At 43.3% G+C, this 27,316-nt stretch overlaps 1 protein-coding gene across 1 annotated transcript; it reads left to right on the top strand.

Annotated features, from left to right (window-relative positions):
* Positions 1–4,064: 4,064 nt before the first annotated feature.
* PIGM (phosphatidylinositol glycan anchor biosynthesis class M) lies at positions 4,065–9,413 on the top strand. The gene has a single exon (XM_062192553.1). It carries the CDS (start codon positions 4,211–4,213, stop codon positions 5,480–5,482), a length of 1,272 nt encoding a protein of 423 aa, XP_062048537.1. The 5' UTR covers positions 4,065–4,210; the 3' UTR covers positions 5,483–9,413.
* The last annotated feature ends 17,903 nt before the right edge of the window (positions 9,414–27,316 follow it).

Below are 27,316 nucleotides of genomic sequence, written 5' to 3'. Positions count from 1 at the left end.
AGACAGAGAGAAAGGTCTTCCTTTGCCGTTGGTTCACCCTCCAATGGCCGCCGCGGTAGCGCGCTGCGGCCGGCGCACCGCACTGTTCCGATGGCAGGAGCCAGGTGCTTCTCCTGGTCTCCCATGGGGTGCAGAGCCCAAGAACTTGGGCCATCCTCCACTGCACTCCCTGGCCACAGCAGAGAGCTGGCCTGGAAGAGGGGCAACCAGGACAGGATTGGTGCCCCGACCGGGACTAGAACCCGGTGTGCCGGCGCTGCAAGGCGGAGGATTAGCCTGTTGAGCCACGGCGCCGGCCTAAAATATTTTTTTATGAATATCAATCTTACAGCAGAATTGAGGAAGGAGACATAAACTACTTAAGAGACCTTGAAGAGGTTGGGGGAGGGACCAGCACTGTGGTCCAGTGTGTTAAAGCCTCAGCCTGCAGCGCTGGATCCCTTATGGGTGTTGGTTCAAATCCTGGCTGCTCTGCTTCCAATACAGCTCCCTGCTAATGCACCTGGGAAAGCAGTGGAAGATGGCCCAGGCACTCATATGGGAGATTGGGAAGAAGCTGCTGGATCCTGGCTTCAGTTTGGCTCAGCTCTGGCCTTTGCAGCCATTTGGGGATTGAACCAGCAGATGAAAGACCTTTCTTTCTCTGTCTTTAAAATAAATAAAATAATTTTTTCTCTTAAAGAAAGAAGTTGAGGGAAAGATTGCCACAGTTCCTAGTATAGTACTATCTAGGTGTTGATGCATATTATTTAATTGCATTGTTGAAGGTCTAGACCAAGGTACAGGATTCTGAGCATGGAAATAATTAGGGATGTAGTCAAAAGACATTATAATACAGGACAGAGGAACGAGATGTAGCAAAAATGAAAGTGACTGAATTAGGCTTCCAGCAGGAAAGAGATGGTACATTCAAAGTGCTAATTGGACAGGTTTTAATGAAGGAATTACTTACAAAGGTGTATGCAGGTTTCATACATAAACAAGAGATGGTGAAGCACCCTGGAACTCACAAAAGTAGGAAGCCTTTGCCAGTCTTAAATCTGAGGAATTACTGGAATCTGGTGAGGGTTGCACCCAAGGGACAAGGTTATAGTTCCAACAGGAACCATGGCCATATGTAGAGGTATTCAGACCTTGCCAAAGATCAGCTGGTGCCTCCCACTAGCCTATTCTGATGGGAAGCCAGAGAATAAGGAAGACTGAGTGATTCTGCCCTCAGAGGTTATTTTCTTGGAGCACAGAACAGAGCAAAAGAGCTGGAGAGTAGATATGGAAGAGTAATGAGAGCAAATGTGTTACAATGAACAAGACCAATGTTCTGGTTAAAGATATTAGGGGCAAGCTATGAATATGTGCCTTCCCTAGCCACTTGTTCTAAAAGTATGGAAATCTAGGAGCTAGTAGTAAATGGGTGAATTAGAAAGCATTACAGTAGTCTAAGAAGTAATGAAGAGTTGAGTGCAGTTATGCATGCTAATAAATGTTTTGGTCAATGATGGACTGCATACAAGATGCTAGCTCCATAAGATTATATTGTCTGGTGACATTAAAGCAGTTTTAGTTTAAGTCCACTTTATGATGCTCATACATTTCTAAGAATGTACTACTATCATTAAGCAGCCATGATCATATTTGAAAAAACATGTTTTTTCAGGGAGATGTGAAAATAGAATCCCTTAGCCTAATGCAAAATGATCAGTATAGGGTCCACAAATCCTGTGATGCTTCTGTTCCACATGGAAACAGAAACTAAAGTTGAATCTCTTTGACTAGAATATTTTAGACAGCTCCAGCCCTTTCTTTATTCCCACAACTAGTATTTACATCTCACTCCTTTGGTTTCAGTGACATGTTTAGTTTCTTTTGATTAGTTTTTGTTTCCTTATCTGTCCAAATTCTGTGACTCTCACTTCTCCTCTAGGTCAGCCATAAATGGATATATTGGCTGAGGTCTTTCTGCCATTCTACCTAAACTATTCCAGTCAGAAGAACTTTTGCCAAGTTAATTCTTAGAGATTTACCTCCAATAATCTCTGCCTTCTGGGACTAAGTTTCACTTATCTATTACTCAAAGAGGAAAAGAATAAATCAGAGGCAGAAAGAATCATAGTGAGAGAGTATCAGAAAGATTCACACAACAGATCAATGAGAGGAAACAGAGAGGGAACTTAAATTTATAGTCAACATTTTATTTAGAAGTCTGTCAGATATTGACTAACATACCCTAAGTCAGAAGGATCTGGTTTTGAGTTTCTGCTCTGCCACTAGCTGGCTACTGTGATTTAGAAAAACTACTTGAGCTCCATAAACCTTAATTTTCCTCATTTGTAAAGATGGGAATATCTACCTTATATGAAAATAATTTAGCACACTGCTTGGCACACTGCAAATAAGTCTTCAAATCTTGCTCTTATAAATCATCATCATAATTACCAGTTGAATGGTGACTATATGGCCAATATACCTTAGAAGTTGATAGAAACAATTAACAATATAAGGCATATAATTATCTCAAGGCATATAAAAGGACAAGAGATATCAGAACATGAATGGAGAGTAAGGTTGACATGCTTCATCCAGAGGATAAATGTGAAGTGTAGGATGGATGAGTAGAGGGTAATCCTGAGAGCCGCATGCTCAGAATGGAGAGAGTGACCTTTCCTTATGCTGGCGAAGACATCCCCCAGGGAGTAGACTCAATCTGTGAAACCAAGTCAGTCAGTACTACCTAAAGGTTTGCCACGTGGTTAAAACTGCAGTAAATTATAAGGGATTGAAAAAAGTCTAGAGATAAGATCCAACTCCTACACTCAAGAACCCTGCAAATCTGAAGAAATCAAATTCTGCAGACTGTAAGTGCAGTAAGTGACCACAGCAAAGACAGAGTTAATGCGCTGGAGTGAGGTGTGTGAAGGGGCAGGCCTTGACACAGGTAAAACATATTCCAAGGGGGAAAAACCTTCATGTTGGAGCACTCCAAGGATGTCACCTTAGACGTATTCTGGTAGGAGGAGCGTCCAAAAATAATCCAACTTCTACTGAATGGCTAGTCTAAGTCCCTACAGAAAAGAACTAGACAGACTCAGTTCTTAAAGAACTTAAAGAGTCCTGATCAAAAACTAGGAACAAACAAAACAACAAGTTACTACAAAGCAGCATGACAAATAATAAAGGGTGACCAGGAGTTTTGGAGCATTTGGGTGGCAGGCCCTGGGCCACACTTGTATGTAGCTGGGCAGGATCTTCTATTCGCTTGTCTGGAGCATGGGGTCCCCCTGCCCCAGCCTGTCTACCCCTGGACAGTGGAGAGGACTGGCAGGTGAACACTGTGCCTGATGAGCCAGCAGGCTGAGAGCCAGGATAGGCTTCTAGGAGTTAACACTTGAGCTGAGGCCTGCGGGCGGAGTGGGTGTTTGCCAGGGAGGACAACTTTGGCAGAAGGAATTACAAACACAGAGTTTGGCACGGCAGCTTGTCTCCCACATCCTCTCCACCTGGGGTTGCCCGATAAAATTCAGGGTGCTCACTGAAATCTGAATTTCTGGTAAACAACTGATAGTTTTTGAAATCTAAGAATGCCCCTAATACTGCAAGCAACATACACATTCTGCCTCTGCTTCAAATGATCCCAGCCGGTCTCATGAGACTCACAAACTCCTCGCGAACACCGGAGAGCTGGTGTAGTAAAGTTATGGGACACTATCTCAGGCTTCTTTTCCTTTCAATCCTAATTTTTCACTCTCTGGTCTCCAGCCAAGGCCTACGGGATATAGCTCGCAGCTTGTTGGGTCGGGGGTCCGCTGGATGATGACTGGAATTGGGGAAGGAGACGAGAGGCCCACTCATAAAAACACATTCGCTCCGTTTTTCAACATTTTCGGCCAGTGAGGGCTGTCGGGCAAGCGGATGTTGCCTTAGCCAGGAATCGGAAGTCCCGCCCCGAAGGGGGAGGAGCAGAAGCTAGACAGCCAATGCCGAGGGAGGAATTCTAGGGCCGGCGCCTCCGAGAATCCCGCGCGGGGCTGGTAAACGGAAGCAGCGCGGAGGCGGGGCTCATGCCGGAAGTGATCGTCCCCTGGTGGTTCCCGCAGGCTCCCTAAGAGGTAGGAGATGCGCCGGCCACTCGCGGCGGGAAGTGGAATCGAAGGTTAGACGTACGAGTGCAGTTTGGAGGCGGGGCGGGGCGGAGCGCCTGTCTTGCAGTCAGATCATGGACTCGACCGAGCACTGGGGAGAGTGGCTCCAGAACGTGCGGGTGTCCCCTGCCGGCGTGTTTGGTGTGGCTTTCCTTGCCCGGGTCGCCCTGGTTTTCTATGGGGTCGTCCAGGACCGGACCCTGCTCGTGAGGTATACAGACATCGACTATCAGGTCTTCACGGACGCGGCGCGCTTCGTCACGGAAGGGCGCTCCCCGTATCTGAGGGCGACCTACCGTTACACTCCGCTGCTGGCTTGGCTCCTCACCCCCAACATCTACCTCAGCGAACTCTCTGGGAAGTTTCTCTTCATCAGCTGCGACCTGCTCACCGCTCTCCTCCTATACCGCCTGCTGCTTCTGAAGGGGCTGGGGCCCCGCCAGGCTTGCGGCTACTGTGCCTTTTGGCTTCTCAACCCCCTGCCTATGGCGGTGTCCAGCCGAGGCAACGCGGACTCTATCGTCGCCTCCCTGGTGCTGATGGCCCTGTACGCACTCGAGAAAGGACTGGTCGCGTGTGCCGCCGTTTCCTACGGGTTCGCGGTGCATATGAAGATCTATCCGGTGACCTACATCCTGCCCATTGCTCTCCACTTGCTTCCTGAACGTGACCCTGACAAAGCCCTCCGCCCAGCCCGGTGTTCCTTCCCAGCTCGGTTGCGGGAGTTCCTGGAGAGGCTGTGTAATCGCGCAGTGCTGCTCTTCGTGGCGGTGTCCGGACTCACGTTTTTTGCTCTGAGCTTCGGTTTTTACTGTAAATACGGCTGGGAGTTTCTGGAGCACACCTACCTTTATCACCTGACCCGGCGGGATATCCGGCACAACTTTTCCCCGTACTTCTACATGCTGTATTTGACTGCCGAGAGCAGGTGGAGCCTCCCGCTGGGAATTGCTGCATTCCTGCCACAGTGCATCTTGCTTTCAGCGGTGTCTTTCGCCTACTACAGGGACCTTGCCTTTTGTTGTTTTCTCCATACGTTCATCTTTGTGACTTTTAACAAAGTCTGCACCTCCCAGTACTTTCTTTGGTACCTCTGCCTTCTGCCCCTTGTGATGCCACTGGTGAAAATGCCTTGGAAAAGATCTGTGGTCCTCGTAATGTTGTGGTTTCTAGGGCAGGCCTTATGGCTGGCTCCTGCTTACCTTCTTGAGTTTCAAGGAAAGAACACCTTTTTGTTTATTTGGTTAGCTGGTTTGTTCTTCCTTCTTATCAATTGTTCCATCCTGATTCAAATTATTTCCCATTACAAAGAAGGATCCCTGACAGCCAGAATCAAATATGACTAACGTATGTTCTAGATCTTCTACCACTTTTTGTCTATTACATTTTGATCTGTATGGATCAAAAGAGAGCTTTGGAAATTTTTTGCTGAACATTTTTAGCACTCCAGTGAAAACTGCCTTGTTCCAACACAAATTAAAACCAACATTTGCCTTATGTGTATAACAGGGACTCAATAATTGAGGTTCATGCTCTAGGAAATCTTAGGGCTTAGTTGTTACCTGATGAGAAGTGAAAGTTAACTTGTTTGAAAATGGAAAGGCTGATGAAACTATCAGATGCTTACTAAAACATTCTTGTAGAAAAATAGGAGGAATATAGATAGAAACATAAGATTTAAGCCAGTGTCTATTATTTGTTCCAGTTATGCTACCATATTAAGTTTTTTAAATCTTTCACCACCCCCTTTTCCTTTCTAAACGTTTCCTGACAGCTGTGAAAATTCACAAAGTATTCTTAAAGTTACAACTTTTTAAATTAAAAAGCATTAAATAATACTACCATGCTTAGTTGGGAAAGCTTTAAAATTCTGTATTAAAAAATGGGGACTTAGAAATAATCCAAAGAGTTTAAATCGAAATCACATATCACATATATATATATATATTTTTTTTTAACATGTAATTTATTTATTTGAAAAATGGAGTTACAGAGAGAGGTAGAGACAGAGAGAAGTCTTCCATCTGCTGGTTCACTCCCCAAATGGCTGCAATGGCCAGGGCTGAGCCAATCTGAAGCCAGGAGCCAGGAGCTTCTTCCAGGTCTCCCATGTGACTGCAGAGGCCCAAGGACTTGGGCTATCTTCTGCTTTCCCAGGTGCATTAGCGGGAAGCTGGCTTAGAAGCAGAGCAGCTGGGACTAGAACCAGCACCAGCGCTGGGATGCCAGCGCTGCAGGCTGGGGCTTTAACCTGCTGTGCCATAGCGCCAGCCCCTCATATTTATTTTATAACGTAGTTTTTTGATGCTTGGTTTCAGAGGTATTAGACTTTAGTTTTATACAAAAAGATTAAATTTATTTTTCATAAATGTTTATTTTCATATACATGAAAGGTGGGGCAACAGAGAGAGAAAGAGAGCTCTATCTATCGACTGCTTCACTCCCCAAATTCCCTTAACAGACAGGATTGGGCCAGGCTGAAGCCAGGAATACAGAACTCAGCCTGGGTCACTTTGGTGAGTGGCCATGGCCCAAGCACTTAAGCCATCTGCTGCCACCCAGGATGTGTTAGCAGGAAGCTGGACCAGAAGCACCATGGCTGGGATTCAGACCAGCACTCTGATATGAGATGCAAGTGTTGTCATCTGTGGTTTAAGCTGCTGCACCACAGTGGCACCCCAAGGATTGAATTTAAATCCATCCATCTTTAGACTTGTTAGATCTTTTAAAATATCATCTTGCTTTCCATGTTTGAGCCACTCAAACCTTCTATAACCTGCTCCCACATTCTTCAACTTACTTAATTAAGCTTTTAGGTATTTTGTGCTATCTTTACGTTTCCAATCCAATCTAGACATTTTACTTTAAGACAAAATAATTTTTAAAAGCAATGTCTTTTCTTTATGCAAATAATTTTTTTTTTTTTTTTTTACCCTTAAAAGGTGAACACACTGTGTTAGGAAAATGTCACAGTCTTAACTATGGCATGATCTACACCCTGACACCATCCTAGGCTCTAGCTCCCGCTGCCATTGCTGGAAGCCAGGTGGCCACATGGCCCAACCACCGGTGTCAAGCTCCACCCCCATCCTAATGGGATTCACTGCTCCTACTTCCCTGTCCGCCCCCTGGCAAAGTTCCTGAACAGGCTCTCTCCTCTCTCGCTCACTCGCTCTCTTCCTTCCTTTCTCTCTCTCTCTTCCTCTCCATCTCCTGACCTCTGTCTCTCTCTCTTACACTCTTCTTCTGCCTCTTTTCCTTCTTCGCCCCTTCCCTCCAGTCTGTCGGGTTTCCCCCAATAAACTCTTTCCCTTACTCCGGTGTTTGGTGTGTTTTGTGGTGGCCTTACACACTGTCCTCTATAACTTCTGCAACTTGCCCACAGATTCTTTTTATTTCTTTACATCTGAAATAATCATTTAAAAAGCTCCAAATTAATACAAAAATTCTTAAATAACAAATTGTAACCTTAGTTACTTTCAAGCAGTCTTGAATTAAACACATAAACTATTAGAACATTTTGGTGTGCCTCTTACCTCTTTATAACTTTATAATTGACAAGATTTTTCATTTAGAATTTAATCAACTATTGTCTATGTTGTAAAAATGAGTATGAATAGAATTTAGGTGATATGAAGTTTTAGCACCTAAATTGCTAGTAATTTCTTGACTTAAAAGAATTGCACTTAGGAAAACTCCACAATAGAAATGGAGATCTCCACAATAGAATCTCCTTCAAAGGAGATTCCTGGGAAGCATACGCAGCATCCTAAGGAGCCATTGGTTTTCTGGACCAGGAAAGTGGGACGAGGATCTGGGGGGTTGTGGAAATGAGACTTTGATAACTAGATCTGTTTCCCTTATCACTATAGTATTTATGGGACAGATGCTTTCAGAATTGTTTAAACAGTCATCCTAATTTTCTTTTAAATAGCCCATCTAAGGTTAGGGCAAAAAAGCAGTAGCAATATGTGAGTACGATTTTGTGATTGTAGATTTTGTTTATTCGTTTATTTGATTGGCAGAGATTTAGACAGATAAAGGCTCCCATCTGCTGGTTCACTCCCCAAATGCCTATTACAGCTAAGGCTGGGGAAAGCTGAAGCAGGGAACTGGGAACCCAGTTCAGGTCTCCCACCTGGGTGTTGGAGAAACCTAATTACTTTAGCCATAATCCCTGCCTCCCAGGGTTTGTGTTAGTAGGCCGCTGAAGACAGGAGTGGAACTGGATGTTGAACCCAGGGACTCCAGTATGAGCAGTGGGCATCTTAACTACTTGGCCAAATGCCCATCCCTGATTGTAGTTTTTCAAGATGGGTAATTTAACAAATTGGCTTTTTTTTTTTTTTTTTTTTTTTTGCAGCTGGAAAACAAAAACGAATAGAAAGCTCTAGAGAAGTAATATATTTCATGTCAATTCGGGGCTAAAAGAGCCTTTGAGAATAAAGTGTTTATAGGCTGGTCATAATTAAGAATTATGTGTCTGGCAGCATTTGTGTGCTGGATGCCTTTTGGGATCTGCCATTAGAAAGAAGGAAAGAATGAGTGGTTTTGCTGCTGTTTGAGTGAAATTAGCAGTCAGATATTGAGGACAATGACCTTTCTTAGAACATCTAGTCTCATACTCCGTATTAGCTCTTATCTTGAGGGTTCTTGGTATGTGAGAGTTCACTAGTGGCCTTCCAGCCATGGCATTCTTACTTTTATTTTTCATTCTTTTCATAATAATTTAAAAAAATTTGATAGTGCTAGTGGAGGAGGTAATCAGTGAGAAAAAGGAACAGAATTTCCTCATTCCAATGTAATTTTTTGGTATTTCAATTTTTTTATAATTGTACTTACTAATTTCTTTATTTTTACTTTAACTTTTTGGGTCTTATTAATTTCTGAGTAATAATGTGATAATATGGGTATTTGTGCAATAACTACATTATTCTTTCAATGTTAACCTTTAAGGTGACTTCCAATTTTTAATATTCTCAGTGAGATTTTCCATGATTTTAGTCATTCTCCTAGGACATTCTTAGAAGTCAGCAAATTTCTGCTTGGGTCTTTGGATGGAATGTTAACTCCATATTCTGCCCTGCCAGAAGTTTTGTTTTGTTTTTTTTTTTTTGTTTTTTTAACCAAGGATATGTAGATGTTTTTACATAGGGTGTTTTGCAGTTTATGTGCTGCAAACTTATTTCGTTAACCCAAGGAATCATTTAATTTTGTCTTTTGGGGATTTAAAATTTTCATTTATTTTTGCTTTCCGGTTGTGTAAATCTTTTTTTGGCTTCTTTTCACTTGTAGTCCTTATTCTTTAACTATACCTTAAATTTAAATAGTACTTTGGCTTATTTCTTACATAATTCTCTTTTTTTAATATATATATATAAAAGAATGGGATGGGAGAGGGAGAGGGTGATGGGATGGTTGCGGGTGGGAGGGAGGTTATGAGGGGGAAATCCGCTATAATCCAAAAGTTGTATTTCGAAATTTATATTTATTAAATAAAAATTTTTTTAAAAGATTTATTTATTTATTTGTAAGGCAGAGTTATAGAAAGGTAGAGGCAGAGAGAGAGAGAGAGAGAAAGAGAGATTTTCCATCTACTGGTTCACTGACCATATGGCTGAAATGGCCAGAGCTGAGCTGATCGATCTGAAGCCAGGATCCAGGAGCTTCTTCTGGGTCTTCCACGTGGGTGCAGGGGCTCAAGGACTTGTGCCATCCTCCACTGATTTCCCAGGCCCATTAGCAGGGAGCTGGATAGGAAGTGGAGCAGCTGAGACTCAAACTGGTGCCCATATGGGATGCCAGTGCTGCAGGCTGGGGCTTTAACCTGCTGCACCACAGCGCCGGCCTCCACAATTCTTTTTGTTCTTATACCACTCTACAAAAGCAATATATTCAATTAGTGATAAGTATTAATTATTAAATTAAGAGGAATGAGTCTCAAGATAGCCTGTATGCTAAACAGGGGACTACAGACTTTTTTTCTTTTGTAATTGCATTTTTAACCATTTCAAAATATCCTTATAGATCCCTATTTCTGTTTTCTTAAAAATTTTTAAATTAGTTAATTTTTTTTTGACAGGCAGAATTAGTGAGAGAGAGAGAGAAAGGTCCTCCTTTTTCCGTTGGTTGCAGCTGGCGTGCTGCGCCAGTCCAAAGCCAGGAGCCAGGTGTTTCCTCCTGGTCTCCCATGTGGGTGCAGAGCCCAAGCACTAGGGCCATCCTCCACTGCACTCCCGGGCCACAGCAGAGAGCTGGCCTGGAAGAGGAGCAACTGGGACAGAATCCGGTGCCCCAACTGAGACTAGAACCCGAGGTGCCAGTGCTGCAGGCGGAGGATTAGCCAAGTGAGCTGTGGCGTCGGCCCCTATTTCTGTTTTGTGATTAGAATTGGAAAGGCTAATATTTTGCCTCCCAAACCCTACCCCAGCAAAAAGAATTGTCTTAAAACTTCAGGTTTTATTACTGACTTTTCACCAGCTGGATTCTATAAGTGATATTAACATTGTTTCAGAAGTTTCTTAGAACTTGCTCTGTAGTTGGCTGACCTATGGCTGAATATGTTATTTATCCAACATCAATTGTTTTCTGCTTAACCACCTCTGCCATTAACCATCTGTACCATGAGTGGAAAAGGAAGAAGATAGAACATTTTACTTGGGATGGTCCCTAAATGCAGCCTCCCCTCCTCTAGTGCTTTAATATGAATTATTTTAAACATGATCCGTATAACATTATATAACTAACATTTTACCACATTAGCTTAATTATATATTTTAAATATAATTCTGAACCATGAAAGTTGTAAACATTTCTAAACTTCACTAAATATATCATCAGCATTCATCTGCTAAAATTAATCTTTTCTTACAAACCATAATGCTGTTACCTAATAAATTTTAGCATTCTGTTTTCAAATTTCTCCAGCTGTTTTGTATTTAATCTTAAAGGACAAACATTGTTGGATTCAAAGATTCCTTGAAAGAAATATCATGATAGATAATCCAGGATTAAGAGGTTTGAATCTTTTCTTAGTCTTTAAAACAGTGTGAACACTAAGGGAATTTACTTTCGTTGAAGTTGAACAAGTGATTCTCCCTGTATACTATTCTTTAATCTCTCTCCTAAGAAAATAATTGTTTTGTTTGATAAATCTTCCAGATAGAACGTGATACATGTTTGGAATCTTAATATCCAGTCTTCTCACCTCCCAAACAACAACAGATTAACTGGTTTTATATCATAATAATAGTAAGATATTAATGATTAACTGATTGGGGGTACCTGTTCTGCCATATATGGCTTAATTTAATTTTCATGGCAACACTTCAAAGGTGGCATTTGTACTCTTAAGTTTTTAATCCATGAACAGAGACACAGTAAGTGGGTTGCTAATAGTGACAGAGCAGGAATTTGAAGTGAGTTTTTCTTTTAAGTATTTTTATTTGAAAGGCAGAAACACAGAAAGGGAAAGATACATACAGGCAGAGATCTTTGCATCCACTGGTTTACTCCCTAAATACTGGCAAGAGCTGGGGCTGGGCCAGTCTGAAGCCAGGGGCCCAGAACGCAACCTAGGTTTCCTGGGTGGGTGGCTGGGACCCAAGTACTTGAGCCGTCACTTGCTGACTTTCAGGGTGTGAATTAGCAGCAAGTTGGAATCAGGAACTACTGGAGCTGGGACTCAAAACAGGCACCCCCAGATGTTCCAAGCTGCGTTTTAACCACTGCTCCAAATGACCTCCCTTGAAGTGAGTTTTTCTGATTAAAGTGCTTTTTCTACTATATTATGCTTTAGATTTTCCCAGAGTCCTCACACCTAGCGAACAGATGCTGCAAAGTAAATGGAACTCAACACTAACTGACACAGGTTTTGCCAGTCAACCTGTTATTCCTAGTCTTTTACATATTTGCTTGATGGGCAGCTCTTTCTCAGCTGTACCATGTTTCTGTCATTATCAACGTTGATTCCAGACCTTTCATAACCCCCTCCCACACCCAAAACTTCTCTCACTGAATTATGGAAGTTCTTTGTTATTGCTAACTTCGTCATGCCCCTTTCTTCCATAGGCTAAGAAATCAGTTTCCTGGGCCACATCTTAACCAGCTAATTGTGGTAACTAAATCAAGCTATAGCCATTATTTCCAAAATTCATCATTAAATTTCTCTTGCTCTGCAGTATATGAGGGGTCTTCGAAAAGTTTATGGAAAATGTATATTATAAAAAAAATACATTTCAAAAATGTTCTGCACCAAAATGTGTCTTAATTCTGTTTTTCTATGAACTTTTTTCTTTTTAGAAAAATTCTGTTTGCTTTTTGACAGAGAGAGTCAGAGAGAGAGAGGGAGAAAGGCAGAGATCTCCCTTCCTCTGTTCACTACCAAAGTGCCCAGAACAGCAAGAACGGGTCAGGGTTGAAACTAGGAGCCAGAATGCAATCCAAGTCTCCCACACAAGTGGCAGAGACCCAATTCCTTGAGCCATCACTGTTGCCTCCACGAGTCTGCATTAACAAGACACAGGAGTTGGCCACTGGGGCTGGGAATCAAACTCAGATACTCTGATGTGAGATGTGGGTGTCTTAAAGCTACACTAAACGCCTGCCCCTCCACGAACATTTTGAAATATTCATGCACTTTGTGCAGAATGTGTTCATTCAGTTAAAAATTGCCCTAGACTGTAGTGTGGTGTAAAACAGAATGGACTTGGACAGTGTAGGCTCAAATCTCAGTGTGTGACCTTGAGCGAGAGTCTCATAGCTAGATAGTGTTAATTTTCTCTCTGTGAAATGGGAATGATACCCAGCTAATCCTCCCAGAATTGTTTATAAGGATTAAACGAGATAATATACCCATCATGTTTCTACTCACACAGAATAAGCCACAGTGTGTTTAAAGACCTTTAAAGAAGGTGCTCCTGGGGCCAGCACTATGGTGTAGCTGGTAAAGTCACTGTCTGCAGTGCCGGCATCCCATATGGGCGCCAGGTAGAGTTCCGGCTGCTCCACTTCCAATCCAGCTCTCTGCTATGGCCTGGGAAAGCAGCGGAAGATGGCCCAAGTACCTGGGCCCCAGCACCCATGTGGGAGACCCGGAGGAGGCTCCTGGCTTCAGCTTGGCCCAGCCCCAGAGGTTGGGGCCATTTAGGGGCTGAACCAGCAGATGGAAAACTATCTATATCTCTCTGCCTCTGCCTCTCTGGAACTCAGCCTTTCAAATAAACAAATAAATCTTTAAAAAATAAATAAATAAAGAGGGTGCTCATTTGGAACGTTAGATTTGCACCTTTTTCCCCCTAAGTCTTATGAGTATAGACAAGGAAACTGGATTTATGCAAAATAATTGTTCAAACTACCTGATACCATAAACTTTATTCTTTTTAATTTGGTCCTTTGAAAAGATGGTAAATACCTGCCTGTGAAAATGTATGGATAGATTCTTTAGATGCTGGTTCAGGATTGACAGTTGTGTACTTGTGTATTCTTGTTGTGCCTTCACGGAGTCTAAGCAGTTGGAGATTCGGTCTATGCCCCTGAGTTACACACCGCTTCTTTTCTCCGCTGTGTTGGGAGGTCATTCAAAGGTTGGTATTCTGTAGATGAAAGCACATGTCTTTTGCCTGGGCCAGAAGTGTCACAATAGCACAAGCATTTATTCAGCACTGATCTAGGAGAACCATTTATTTAGTGAAAACAAGCATTCATGTTCATTATGCTGAACAAAAACTAGGCTAAATGGGAACATTTCTGGCTGCCCAGGCACTCTGCTAATTGCTATGTTTGCTACATAAAATGAAATGACTCTTATAGTGACTATTTAAAAGTAATTTGGAGCATGAATATTTGAAGCCCAGTTCATTTCACAAAGGACATTTTAAATCTTTACTTTTCATTCTTTTAGCAGTTATTTATAGATCCAGGCCCGTGCCAATTCCTGTAATAGATGTGTCAAAGTCCGTACATTTGAAGGGTTAATAGTAAGAGTAGAAGCATACTCTACTGGTCACATGTTATAGGAGACCCTGTTTGTTTCATTTTGCAATGATGTGTAAAATGGGGGTAGGGGTAGCAGTGGGCAGAGGACACTGCTACTCCTATTTTACAGATAGGAAGACTGAGCTCAGAAACATGTGACCCCCAAGTCAAACAGCAAGACCAGGACTGTTCCCCACATCTTCTAATTCTTCTTAATTTTGTAGGTATTATACACTACTATAGGATGATGGATGATTATTGTGAAAATATTCACCAATTAGCAAATGTCACTCATTTGGCAAACTATTTAGCAAAAGGCCCTGGGTATCTTGTATGTGCCAGGCATTGCTGAAGCATCATAGATGTGGCCGTGACTGAAGCAGAGACCCTCACTTCCTAGGATGTCCCAGGGGAGGCAAAGATAGGCTTTGCAATAATTACCAGAAAGAAGAATAAGGCTGGCTAAGGAAGCAGAGAGTGATGGCAGTGAGGAGACGGGGAGTGGAGGCTATTTTAGATAAAATGGTTTTATCTAAAATAAATGATGAGGTGGCGCTTGAGCAGAGACCTGGGAAGTGAAGACAGCATTCCTGCAGCCATCTGGGGGAAGAGCTGAATGGGCAGCCGTGGAAGGATCCTGAAATAGGATGAAGATTGGCTTTTTAAAAACAGTAAGAACACGAGTGTAACTGATTAGTGTGAGCAAGGAGCAACCAGAATCTAATTCATGTTACCCATCAGAATAACATGACTACCCACTGAAAAATGTAACTGATGTTAGTATTTTTATTGTCCTGTAAATAGTAACTTTGGGCCCAACCTATTTTCCCTCTCACTTCTTAATTTTTAAGAGAGGTGAAATATATATGTTTGCAACTTACATTTGAGTGGTGCTAGAAAATACTTTCAAATTATTTTGTGTGACATGGAGTTTTGAAAAATCCCATTTTTTTTTTTTTGACAGGCAGAGTGGATAGTGAGATAGAGAGACAGAGAGAAAGGTCTTCCTTTTGCTGTTGGTTCACCCTCCAATGGCTGGTGCGGCCGGCACGCTGCGGCCGGCGCACTGTGCTGATCCGAAGGCAGGAGCCAGATACTTATCCTGGTCTCCCATAGGGTGCAGGGCCCAAGGACCTGGGCCATCCTCCACTGCACTCCCGGGCCATAGCAGAGAGCTGGCCTGGAAGAGGGGCAACCGGGACAGAATCCGGCGCCCTGACCGGGACTAGAACCCGATGTGCCGGGCGCCGCTAGGTGGAGGATTAGCCTGTTGAGCCACGGCGCCGGCTGAAAAATCCCATTTTCACAGATGCAAACCCTCAGGCTCAGCATAGGTGTACTTTGCCCAAGGTTAGAGTTAGTAAATGAGGCAGGGCTAGATCCTAGGTCTACAGCCAAATCTACTACTATTTTCTCTGTACTTCCCTTATCTTTTATCTAAGCTGAATAGAAGATGACACACTATCCTCTAGAAGGCAGGAAAGACAAGAAAAAGTTGTCCAATAGATCATTCATTTATCTGGCAAATACTTACTAGGAGCCTACTTTGCACTAGGCTGGGGTTATCAAGATGGTTAAGACGAAAGTCCTGGGGCTGCATCGTGGGGTAGTGGGTAAAGCTGTAGCCTGTGATGACGGCATCCTATATGGGGGCGCTGGTTAGTGTTCCAGCTGCTTCAATTCTGATCCAGCTCCCTGCTAATGGTCTGGGAAAAGCTGCAGGCAGAAGATGGCTGAAGTGTTTGGGATCCAGCCACCAACATGAGAGACCTGAATGAAGCTCCTGGCTTCTGGCTCCTGGCTTCTGCTTGGACTAGCATGGCCAAGGTGTGGCCATCTGGGGAGTGAACTAGTGGATGATGGAAGATCTCTTTCTCTCTGTTTCTCCCTCTCACTCTCTCTGTAACTCTGACTTTCAAATAAATAAATTTTTTTTAAGACAATAGTCCTGACTTCAAAGAACTCACAATGTGTGATTTAGGAGATTGATTGAAAGGAAATTATAACTCCTAAAGTAATATATAAAGTCCCTCACTAATCCATCAACTGAACAAAGTTAGCACAGAACCTGGTACACACTGGGTACTGAGATTTTTGTTATCTTACTTGTTTTCCTTTAATACTGGGCATATTAGGTAGGTGTTTGGGGCTTTCTCAGAATCTTCTCTGCTTAAAATCACTCAGTGATAGAGAAAGTGGGGCAGGGAGTGGAGCAAGATGGTGTCCTGATTGTCTTCCCACAGAAACATCCATTCAAACATCTACTCCTGCACCAAGCTGACTTTGCAAGGGCTGGCGAAGCCAGAAGAGAGACCATAGTGCCTGGTTTTAATATAATAAGAAAAGATGAATTGAAGAAGGCAGGAAGTTGTTGCCTGTGTCACTTCTCCCCCAGCTCCAAGCAGCGCAGTGTGGAATGAGACACCACCCTCTTGGGAGAGGGAGGAGGGAAGGAAATTAAGTCTAAAACATAGGGCCAGACCCACTACAAGGCCTGCCACAGTGAAACCCAGTGCCAGGCAAAACCTCATGGCTCCTGTTTCAAGCTAGTGCCTGCAGACTGAGCCAATGGAACAGCCTTATGCAACCAAAAGACTGCCCCTAGGACCTTCGCCCCAACTTTGTAAGGCATGGCATGGGGGAAGACTCTACCCACCAGGGAGCAGGGCAGGAGGGCAACCACAGGACTAGACATTGCATAGCAAGAAGATATGGCCTTATAAAGAAGGGACATATGTACAGATAATCTGTCGTTCTGTCTCAAGATCAACTCTGAGCCAAGAAGGATTCTGTTCAGTGGGAAAAGGAGGCCCCAAGAAGTGCCTTCACACCACAGATACCTGAGGCATTTTCTGGACAACCAGCCCTGAGCAGCTCAGCCCATAGAGGCCCAGGGAAGCAGACAAAGCAGCTTTGCCTATCCACTCACTTGCCTCAGGAGGGAGTCAAGCAGCTTTTCCTGAGGGACTTGGCGTGTTAGGGCCCCCAGGAAACAACTGGGAGGCCCTATTTGTCCTGCTGTGCCAAGAAGCAGTTGGGCTGCTTGTTCTCAGAAGGTTGGCCCACTGAGCCCTAAGAAGTAGATGCTCATCTTCACCCACATATCCTTTGCCCTGGGAAGCAGTTAAGCAACCCACTGAGCAGGTTGGCCCCTGAAGACCCTGTGAAATTACCTGTGCAGCTCTGGATTTTGACAGGTATCCATCTGGGCACATTATTGTGGCTTGGCCCCTGTGCATCCTTCAGACACTGAGAATTACCCAGTTTTGCACTGCATTTGTCTGTGTCCACAGGGATGGTGCTACATTCATACAATCCACAGAAACTGATGGAAGCCCCAGTCTTGTAGTTAGGGGCACTGCACTCAGGATTGTCAGTGAACCTGTACTACCTAAGGGAGCTGATCCTAACTGGTGATGCAGTCCCATAACCCCTGCAGCCTAGACATCACCATAATTGATCACAGCTGAAGAAGCTACATGGTCCCTATACCAATGCACTCACCTGTAACCATATCCAATGCAGCACATCTAACTAACACCACAGGACACATTGCCAGCAGAAATTTTTTTACTGTGAAGACCACTCTATAAAATTGTTAGAAGCAACTGATCCCTGAGTTGGTGCACAAACACCACCATATGGACCCATGAAGAGACAAGGTAATATATCTCTAAAGGAAATAATAGCTTTCTAGCTATAGACCACAAAGAAATGGAAATTGAGTAGTTACCAAAGAATTCAAAAGAATGATTTTAAGAAAACAATGAGGTGCAAGAGAATACAGTCACTTCAATAACATTAAGGAAGACAATTCATGATTTGAGTGAGAAATTCAGAACAGAGATAAAGATTATAGAAAATAACCAATCAGAAATCTTAGGGCTAAACAACTCAACAAATAAAATTGCAGTTGAGAGCCTGAGCAGCAGAGTTGAACAGGCAGAAGAAAGAATTTCTGAGTTTGAAGACAGGTCTTTTAAAATAACTCATTCAGGAAAAAAAAAAGAATAGGTTATTGAAGAAAGTTTATGAGACTTATGGAATACCATTAAGCAAGCAAACACTGGCATTATGGTGCACCAAAAGTAGAACAGAAGGGAAAAGACATAGAAAAGCCTATTCGTTTAATTGATCATATAGATAGGATTAAATGATAAAGGGATTAAATAAATAAGATCAAGTGTCTGATAATTACAAAAGATAACATTTAAAAGGAGAGAATATTCCAACATGGGAAGAAGTCCACAGAGCAGACTCATAGAATGACAAACGCTCTAAATATCACTCTGACCTCAGAATCAGCCCTTAAGGCATTCTTGTCTAGCTGAAAAGCCCATAAGAGCATTTCAGGAATGTAGAGCCAAGACACTGAGGCAAAAACAAAAAAAGTCCTACACAAAGAATCTTCGTGAGTGAGACCCCAGGGGAAAGGAAGGGCCATCAAAGAAGGATGTACTTTTCTCTGAAGGGAGGAGAGAACTTCCACTTTGCTTATGGCCCTGTCTAAATACTGATGGAGATTGCGGACTGAAAAGGCTTCAGTAGCTTTGGCAGCTCATGTCAAGAGCCTCAGGTGATCACTGACATCAGACGTAAGAGTGTTAATTGTTAAATTAACGGGAGGCCGGCGCCGTGGCTTAACAGGCTAATCCTCCGCCTAGCGGCACCGGCACACTGGGTTCTAGTCCTGATTGGGGCGCCGGATTCTATCCCGGTTGCCCCTCTTCCAGGCCAGCTCTCTGCTATGGCCCAGGAAGGCAGTGGAGGATGGTCCAAGTCCTTGGGCCCTGCCCCCGTATGGGAGACCAGGAGAAGCACCTGGCTCCTGGCTTCGGATCAGCGCGATGCGCCGGCCGCAGCGGCCATTGGAGGGTGAACCAATGGTAAAGGAAGACCTTTCTCTCTGTCTCTCTCTCTCTCTCTCGCTGTCTACTCTGCTTGTCAAAAAAAAAAAAAAAACAAATTAATGGGAGTCACTGTGCATTTACTTCCCATGCAAGATGTCTGTCCTTAATGAGTTGTATTATGAGAATTAATTGTAAAACTTGTTCTCAAACAGTTCTCTATATTTGTGCGTGGGGGGTGAAAATTGTTGAAATCTTTACTTAGTATAGAGTTGGCCTTCTGTGTATAAAGTTAACTAAAAATGAATCTTAATGAAGAATAGGATGGGAGAGGGAGGAGGAGATGGGAGTGCAGATGGGAGGGCAGGTATGGGGGGAAGAACCACTATATTCCTAAAGTTGTACTTATGAAATTTGTACTCATTAAATGAAAGGTTTCTTGGAAAAAGAAAAAGAAGAAAAGAAAAGCCTATTCAATGAGCTATTTGCTGAGAACTTCCCAAATATTGGGAAAGATGGGAAATTCTGAGTCCAGGAAACATAAATGACCCCTAATACATTCAATGAGAAAAGGTCCTCTTCACGATGTCTTAGATTCAAACTGGTAAAACAAAACAAGACAGATAATTCTTAAAACAGCTAGAGAAAAGTGTCAAGTCACTTACAAGGGAATCCCATTAGATTAGTGGTAGACTTTTCAGCTGAAACTTATATGAGATAAGGCAGGTAGCTAGATTTGGGCTATGAGCTAGAAGCCACAACTCCTCTATCCCATGTAATCCTGTCCACCCACCTGTTAATCGAATGACCCCTTCCCCAGGATGTACTGCCCCTCACTGGGGCCTGTGGGTGGTACCATGTAACTACTCCCTTTTCCAAGCTCATAAGCAGCTCAGCAATGGGGAAAGGGTGTGCTCTTTTTTTCACTTGAACCCAGAGCAAGCAGGGTGCTTAAATCTCTCTCATCCTTTCCCTTCTTGGTCCACTCTTCCTGAACAATGCCCACGTATGTGTGAGTTTTCCTCACCTTTTAAACGAACTTTATCACTTTGTATGTTGTATCTGTGCTTGTACTTAGAGTGCTTCTCTAAGTAAGAGGCCAGAGCCTGGAATAGGAATTTAGAACCAAGCTAGCCCACAACAAATCCTCACATCTCCAGGCGAGAAGGGGGTGAAATATTCAAAGTTCCATAAGAAAAAAAAATTGTCAGCAAAGGATAATATATACAGCAAAGCTACTCTTCAGAAGTGATAGAGAAATACTTTCCATGACAAGCCAGAACTGAAAGGAATTCCTCACCACCAGGCTGAGCCTACAAGAAATGCTTAAGGGAGTCCTACATTAGAAATGAAATTATAATTACCATCATGAAAACATGGGAAAGTACAAATATTAGCATTACAGCAGATACACAAAAGAGAGAGTAGAAAAAAATCCAATGAGTGGCATTTTATTTTACTTTATTTTTTAGTTTTGATTTGCAATGCATTTATAGATTTTTTTCACTTATATTAATTAAGACTGCAATTCTGTACAATTTTTCACTTCCTTACAATTCTGTACATTCTTTCTCTTCCTTGCACAGGGAGTTGGTAAATATTTTATCCTTTTATATTTTATGATAGAACATATTGTGTTATTATTTCTTCCTTAAATGTTTAGTAGAATTCATCAGCAAAACTATTTGGACCTTTATGTGTCTCGTGGGGAAAATTTAAAAAATGAGTTTGATTTCTTAAATACAAATTCAAAGTTTTTTTTTTCCATGTCAGTTTCCTGAATTTATGATTTTGAAGAAATATGTGTTTTTCACATGAGTTGCCAAAATGTTGTTGACATGAAATTGTTTAGCATCCTTAAACAACTTAAAAACAGAGTTACCTTATGATAGGCAGTTCTACTACTGGAAATGAAATCAGTATTTCAAAGAAATATCTACAAATCCATGTTTATTTCAGCACTAATCACAATAGCCAAGATATGAAATTAATCTAAAAGATGACTGCAGAAAGAAAATGTGGTGTATGTGTATAATACAGTACTATTCAGCCATAAAACGTTGAAGTCCTATCATTCTCAACAGCATGGAAGGGATAGAAATACAAATATAACACGATCTTACTCAAATGTAGACTCTAAAAAAGTTGGTCTTATAGAAGTGGAGAGTAGAACAGTGGTTAGAGGGTGATGTGGGGAAAGGATGGTGGCAGGGAGGAGAACCAACTAATACAGAATTACTGGCAGATAGCAGGAATGAGTTCTGCTGTTGTATTGCACAGTAGGGTGGATATAGTTAACAGTAAGGTATTATATATTTTCAAATAACAAGGAAAGAGGTTTTTTTCAATGTTTTCACCACAAAGAAATCATAAATACTTGGAGTGATGGATATGATAATTACTCTAATGTGGTAATTTAATAATGTATACATGTATCAAAGAATTACATTGCACTCCATAAATACCTATGTATATTATGTCCATCATAAAATTAATTAATTAAAAAAAATAACTCAGTGATTAATCGTACCTTGCTTAGCTCACGGGACTTTTATGATTGGCTCTTGCCTACATCCCCAGTTTCATCTCCCACCTCACCCCACTTCTCCAGGCAGCCAAATTATACCACGCTTTCATGCTTTTGCATTTTTGACTAAAAGATTCCCCCCTACCAGCAACTTCAGTTCAAGGATGACCTCTGTGAAACATTCTTTCCTGTGATACCTTTGTTTGACAAGGCAGGTCATATTGTACTATCATTTCCCATAGTATGACTGTGCCACATAGACTGTGAACTCCTTAGGGATAGAGATTGTTTCTTTCTTGATATTTTCCTCGGGGTTTTCCTGGATCCAAGCAAAGACAGACAGGAGTATCCAAACATCACTGAGTGACAGCGTGTGCCACACATTTAGCCAGCTTTGTTGAATTGAGTTGTAAACAAATTTGTCAAGTGGGATCTGGGGACAGTGAGCTCCTTTGTACAGTGTCAATGGTGGCAGCTATGAAAAAGAAAAGAAAGCAGTTTCCTGGAGCCTGTCATTTCTAAATGCCATCAGTATCTACCTAATTTTCTAAGCTAGAATCTTATACTCCATATTCCTTCCTCTCCTTCACTTGCTACCCGCTCCTATCTAATCAGTCACTAAACCCTGTCAGTTCTATCTTTAATGTCCCTGGAGCCTGCTGGCGCCTTGCCATTGCCAATTCTATAGTGTGGGCCCTCATTATCTCTCATCTGGAATCAATAGCACTTGACTGGTCTTCCGGCTTCCCATCTCTTTTGACCTTCATTCTCTCTCTCATTTATCCTCCCAGCTGCTGTCCCTGTGTGCTTTCCAAGGCAGGTCTGATTGTGTCACCATCCTGATGAAAGCATTCTAGGGCACTCCGTGACCTGCAAGAAGAAACCCAAATTCCTTTGCATTCTCCATCTTGTGCCAGTTTCCCTTACTCAGCCGCACTCCAGCCCAGTGGATAACACAGGGGTTCCTGAAATCACCACATGAGCAAGCCTTTGCCCAGAAAGTCTCTCTGCCTGGTGTGTTTCTTCTCTCCAGCCTTCAGATGAACTGCCATTCCTTTCTCAAGACCCTGCTCATCGGCTTCTTCCTCTATCAAGGTGCATGCAAGGTGAGCTTATGGAGACAGAAGGTTGACTCTTAAGGAAAGAGAATAAAATAGGGTCAGCGTTGTAAGATTTGGTAAACAATCTCTATCATTGCCCTTGTTATAGTATATTTTAGTTATTTGTCTATTCATCTCTTTCTCTTAGGTTGGTTAGCTCCCGGAGGACAAGGCTTGTGTTTTGTGCTTACATCCTTATCACATAGCATATGTGCTCAACAAGTTTTAGATAAGTGAAATTAGAATGAGGAGGAACAAATGTTTATAGAGCACCCATTTTGATCCTGTATGTTTTACACACATCATCTCATTTGATTTTATCCTCCAAACAATTTTTTGAGGTATTATTTGCTAAAAAGAAAATGGACTCAGGGAGAGTAAATGCTTTTTTCCCCCTTCAGGGTGGGGACTTGTATGGGATGGAGCTAGAGTTAAAATCTGGGGCTGTCTACTCCAAAGCTTTCCTCTTTTGAGTGATTCTCAGAGGCAATTTTGTCACCCTCTGTGGGCCCATTTGGCAAAATCTGGAAATGTTTTTGGTTGTCTCACCTGGAGGGTGTTGCTGGCATCCAGTGAGTACAGGTTAGATATATGCTTCCAGATACCCTACAGTGCACAGAAAAGCTCAAAACAAAGAATGATTGCACCCAATATGCCAACAGTACTGAGGTTGAATGTTTTAATCTCTTCAGGCTGCTGTGATACAGTACCATAGACTTCATAGTATATAGAAATTTGTTTCTCACAGTTTTGGAGGCTGGGAGGTTCAAGATCAAGGTGCCAGCAGATTCAGGGTACCTGCTGAAGGCTCACTTCCTGTCATGGGCGGCCATCTTCTCATTGTGTCTTCACCTTTTGAAGGTAAGGGAGGTCTCCAGACTCTCTTTTATTTATTAATTTTTTTAAGATTTATTTTTATTTATTTGAAAGGCAGAGTTACAGAGAAAGAGTGATAGGGAGAGGGAAGAGAAGGAGAGGGAGAGGGGAGAGAGAGAGAGAGAGAGAGAGAGAGAGGTCTTCTATCTGCTGGTTCACTTCCCAAATGGCTACAATGGCTGGGAGTAGGCCAGGCAGAAGCCAAGAGTCAGGGGATTCTTCTGGGTCTCCCACTTGGGTGCAGAGGCCCAAGGACTTGGGCTATCTTCCACTGCTTTCCCAGGCACCTGGATTGGAAGTGGAACAGCTGGGACTTGAACCAGTGCCCATATGGGATGATGACATTGCAGGTGGCAGCTTAACCTGTTGTTCCACAACATTGGCCCCAAGAGTGTCTTTCATAAAGGCACAAATGCTCTTCATGAGGGCTCCACCTTCATGACTCCCCAAAGGTCCCACCTTCTAACACAGAGTTAGAGTCCAACATAGGAATTTGGCGAGAACACATTCAATCTATTGCCTTGTGAAACCCTGTTCCATATCATGTGGACTCTAATGAAAAGCAAGCAAGCAAACAAAATAAATGCTTGCATGACCCCAAGGGGAGTCAGACTGGGCTGAAGAGAAGCTTAGGGGCTTGAAGCCGCTCATGAGTCTTCAGCATTGGTTGGGGAAAAAAATGACTATTCTGGCCCAGTTCCTGACTTACCTCCAGGTTGCTTCTTTCTCTGCTGCATCCACTCAGTCTGTCTTCTTTCCATCTTTCTTTTCTCAGTCGTCTCTAATTTAGCTTGAAGGAGGAAGCCCAGAAAGCTTCAACATTTTCAACCCTCTTCTCTAATTAGAAGGCAGAGTCAGTATGTAAGACGCTACAGGTTTTAAATCGACAACATCTCTAGAATCTGGGATCTAGGCCAAAAATGTCACCCTCTGAAACTGACAACAAGAAATGGGCGAGATTGATCATTGTGAAAATCTTCTGAGGAAGTAACCCACCTAAGGAATTCTGGCTAAGTGTGCCGCTGATAGGCTTAGCTGTTTTCCCAGTCAGGGTCCAAGAATGCCTTCCCGCGAAGGAAAGCATTTAAAATGCAATTTGTGCGAGACAAACTGTAATCTAGCAAATTATAAAGTGTTGTCCTGGGGAAGTGTTCTAATGGGGGAAGCTTTTAATGACTCCTAAGTGTAACTGCCTGTGATTATCGGGGATGCTTTGTGTTTCTGTTTCAGCATAATAAACCCTAGGAGGAAGGAACTGGTTTGTTTTATTGGTGTCTCTGGTAAGAGGAGCACAGATGAGTGTCTTAGCTATAGAAGGGTGGGGGTTACTGGTGGTGGCAGGGGGGACAGCGGGTACTCACAGAGGCACTGACTTTGGTAAAGTGATTCTTAATCAGGAGCCCAAGAACCTGGCAGCCTGCGTGTGTGTGTGTGTGCATGTGTATGTGTGTGAATTTTTTTTCTCTGTGGAAAAATGGCTGTAGCATTTATCAAAGGGGTCCTTGATATACAAAAAAATGAAGGCGCTGGCTCTGGTGGTTGGACACAGTTACTGGGGAATGAAATAGAACAAGAGCACTGAGGACAGGCAAGGGAAGTGAGGAGAGATGGGATTTCTTTTTTTTTTTTTTTTAGATTTTTTTTTTTTTAGATTTTTAATTTTTTTTATTTTTATTATTTTTTTTTTGACAGGCAGAGTGGACAGTGAGAGAGAGAGACAGAGAGAAAGGTCTTCCTTTGCCGTTGGTTCACCCTCTAATGGCCGCCGCGGTAGGCGCGCTGCGGCCGGCGCACCGCGCTGTTCCGATGGCAGGAGCCAGGTGCTTCTCCTGGTCTCCCATGGGGTGCAGAGCCCAAACACTTGGGCCATCCTCCACTGCACTCCCTGGCCACAGCAGAGAGCTGGCCTGGAAGAGGGGCAACCGGGACAGGACCGGTGCCCCGACCGGGACTAGAACCCGGTGTGCCGGCGCCGCAAGGCGGAGGATTAGCCTGTTGAGCCACGGCGCCGGCCCGAGAGATGGGATTTCTTTGCAGAGCCCAGAGATAGTGGCTAAGCACACACACGGCTCCTTTATGCACGAGGATTTTCTCACGAAAATTGGGGGCATGGCTTGCAGTGGATAGATGAGCTGTGAGCAGATGTCAAGGCAGAAGAGAAATCTATCCTGAGGGAGGCTGGAACAAAGCAGAAAGTGTGGTAAGAGGACTTACGGAGAATGCAGGCAGACGTGTGTGTGTGTGTGTGTGTTGTTTATGTGTTGTGTGTGGGGGTTTGAGTGTGTGGTGTGTGACAATGTGTGTGTGGTGTGTGATGTGTTGTATGTGGTGTGTGTGGTTGATTGTGTGATTGTGTGTGTGTGGTGTCTATGTGTTGTGTGTAGGGGTTTTGAGTGTGTGGTGTGTGACAATGTGTGTGGTGTGTGATGTGTTGTATGTGGTGTGTATAGGGTTGATAGTGTGATTGTGTGTGTGGTATGTGTATGTGGTATGTACATGGTATGTGCTGTGTGGGATGCATATGTGGTTGTGTGTGGTGTGTGTGTGCATGTATGCATATTGCATTGTTCCACATACGTCAACATCAGTCCTGAGTTTAGATTCCACGGATGCGCCAGGCTGGCTGACAGTCACCACTAAGGAATTGATTCTTGGAGGCTGACGTCAGGGCAGCAACCAGGCAATCCAGATGGGACCCTTTTTAGGTGCTTTTCAGTTGCACATTACAGAAATCAACTCTAGTTAAAGGACTTATTTCAGGAAAACTGGGGAGCACATAAATTCCAAAGGAGGAGCTGAACGGAGAATCCTGGGGAAGCAAGAAATTGGCAGTGTGGGGACTTCTGCAGTGGCTGGCCAGCGCCAGTGACCTCTGATGTCTGCATTTCCATGTTTAGACTCTCAGTTTCCAAGACAGAAGGCAACTGTTGGCCCCAGAGAAGAGGAAATCATGAGCCAACCCCTGAGGTGCTGGTGACATAAGTCATTGTCATCACAGTCAGTCCTCCGTAGCCGCGGGATCTGCATCACACATTCAACCACCGGCAGATCAGAAATATTCTAGGAAGAGCTGCCTCTGCCCCGAACACGTGCAGACTTGCTTCCCGTCATCGTTTCCTGAACAAGATGTTGTAACAATAGCATTTGGATTGCGTTAGGTGTGGCGAGGGATCTAGCGATGATTTCAAGCATGTGGGAGGATGTGCCTGGGCTTTGTGTGTCCAGTGCCCTGGCCGTATTGAGGGACAACACATCAGTGTAGAGCAGAAGTCCCCGTCTTGAAAACAGTGGAAGGCCAGTACCCAAGACTTCTGGTTGCCTGAGAGCACTGCATGCTCTCAACTCAAATTCTTAATTTCTTACTATTTTAAAAACAACCGAACAGGGGCAGGCTTTTGACACAGGTTTTTAAAATGCTGCTTGAGATGCCTGCATCCCATATCAGAGTGCCTGGGTCTGAGCCTTCGCTCTGCTCTTGTTGCCAGCTTCCTGCTAATGCACACCCGGGAAGGCAGCAGATGATGGCTCAAGTGTTTGGGTCCCTGCCACCCTCCTTGGAGACCTGGATTGAGTTCTGGGCTCCTGGCTTCACCTGTTGCAGCAACTGGTGGGTGAACCAGCAGATGCAGAATCTCTGTCTGGGTCACTCTCTCTCTCTGCCTTTCAAATAAATAAAAACTAATAAGTAGAAAAAGAAAGAGCAGGTGGTAGTGGAACAGCATCACACCGGCTTGCTTACCCGATATGACCTGAGGACCACTGTGAGAAGTGCTGGGGTTTTGGGTTTGGTTGCTTTGTTTTTCTACTTGCAATAGAAATCCACTGTAGAGATTTAAGCAGATAGAAATTACATTT

The sequence above is a fragment of the Lepus europaeus genome, chromosome 5 (assembly GCF_033115175.1).
Source record: "Lepus europaeus isolate LE1 chromosome 5, mLepTim1.pri, whole genome shotgun sequence".
Classification (NCBI taxonomy): domain Eukaryota; kingdom Metazoa; phylum Chordata; class Mammalia; order Lagomorpha; family Leporidae; genus Lepus; species Lepus europaeus.
This window is presented reverse-complemented; position numbering and strand designations above follow the sequence as displayed.

Excerpts from the sequence above, each read along its gene's own strand:
- PIGM (XM_062192553.1), top strand. The coding sequence starts at position 4,211 with ATGGACTCGACCGAGCACTGGGGAGAGTGGCTCCAGAACGTGCGGGTG.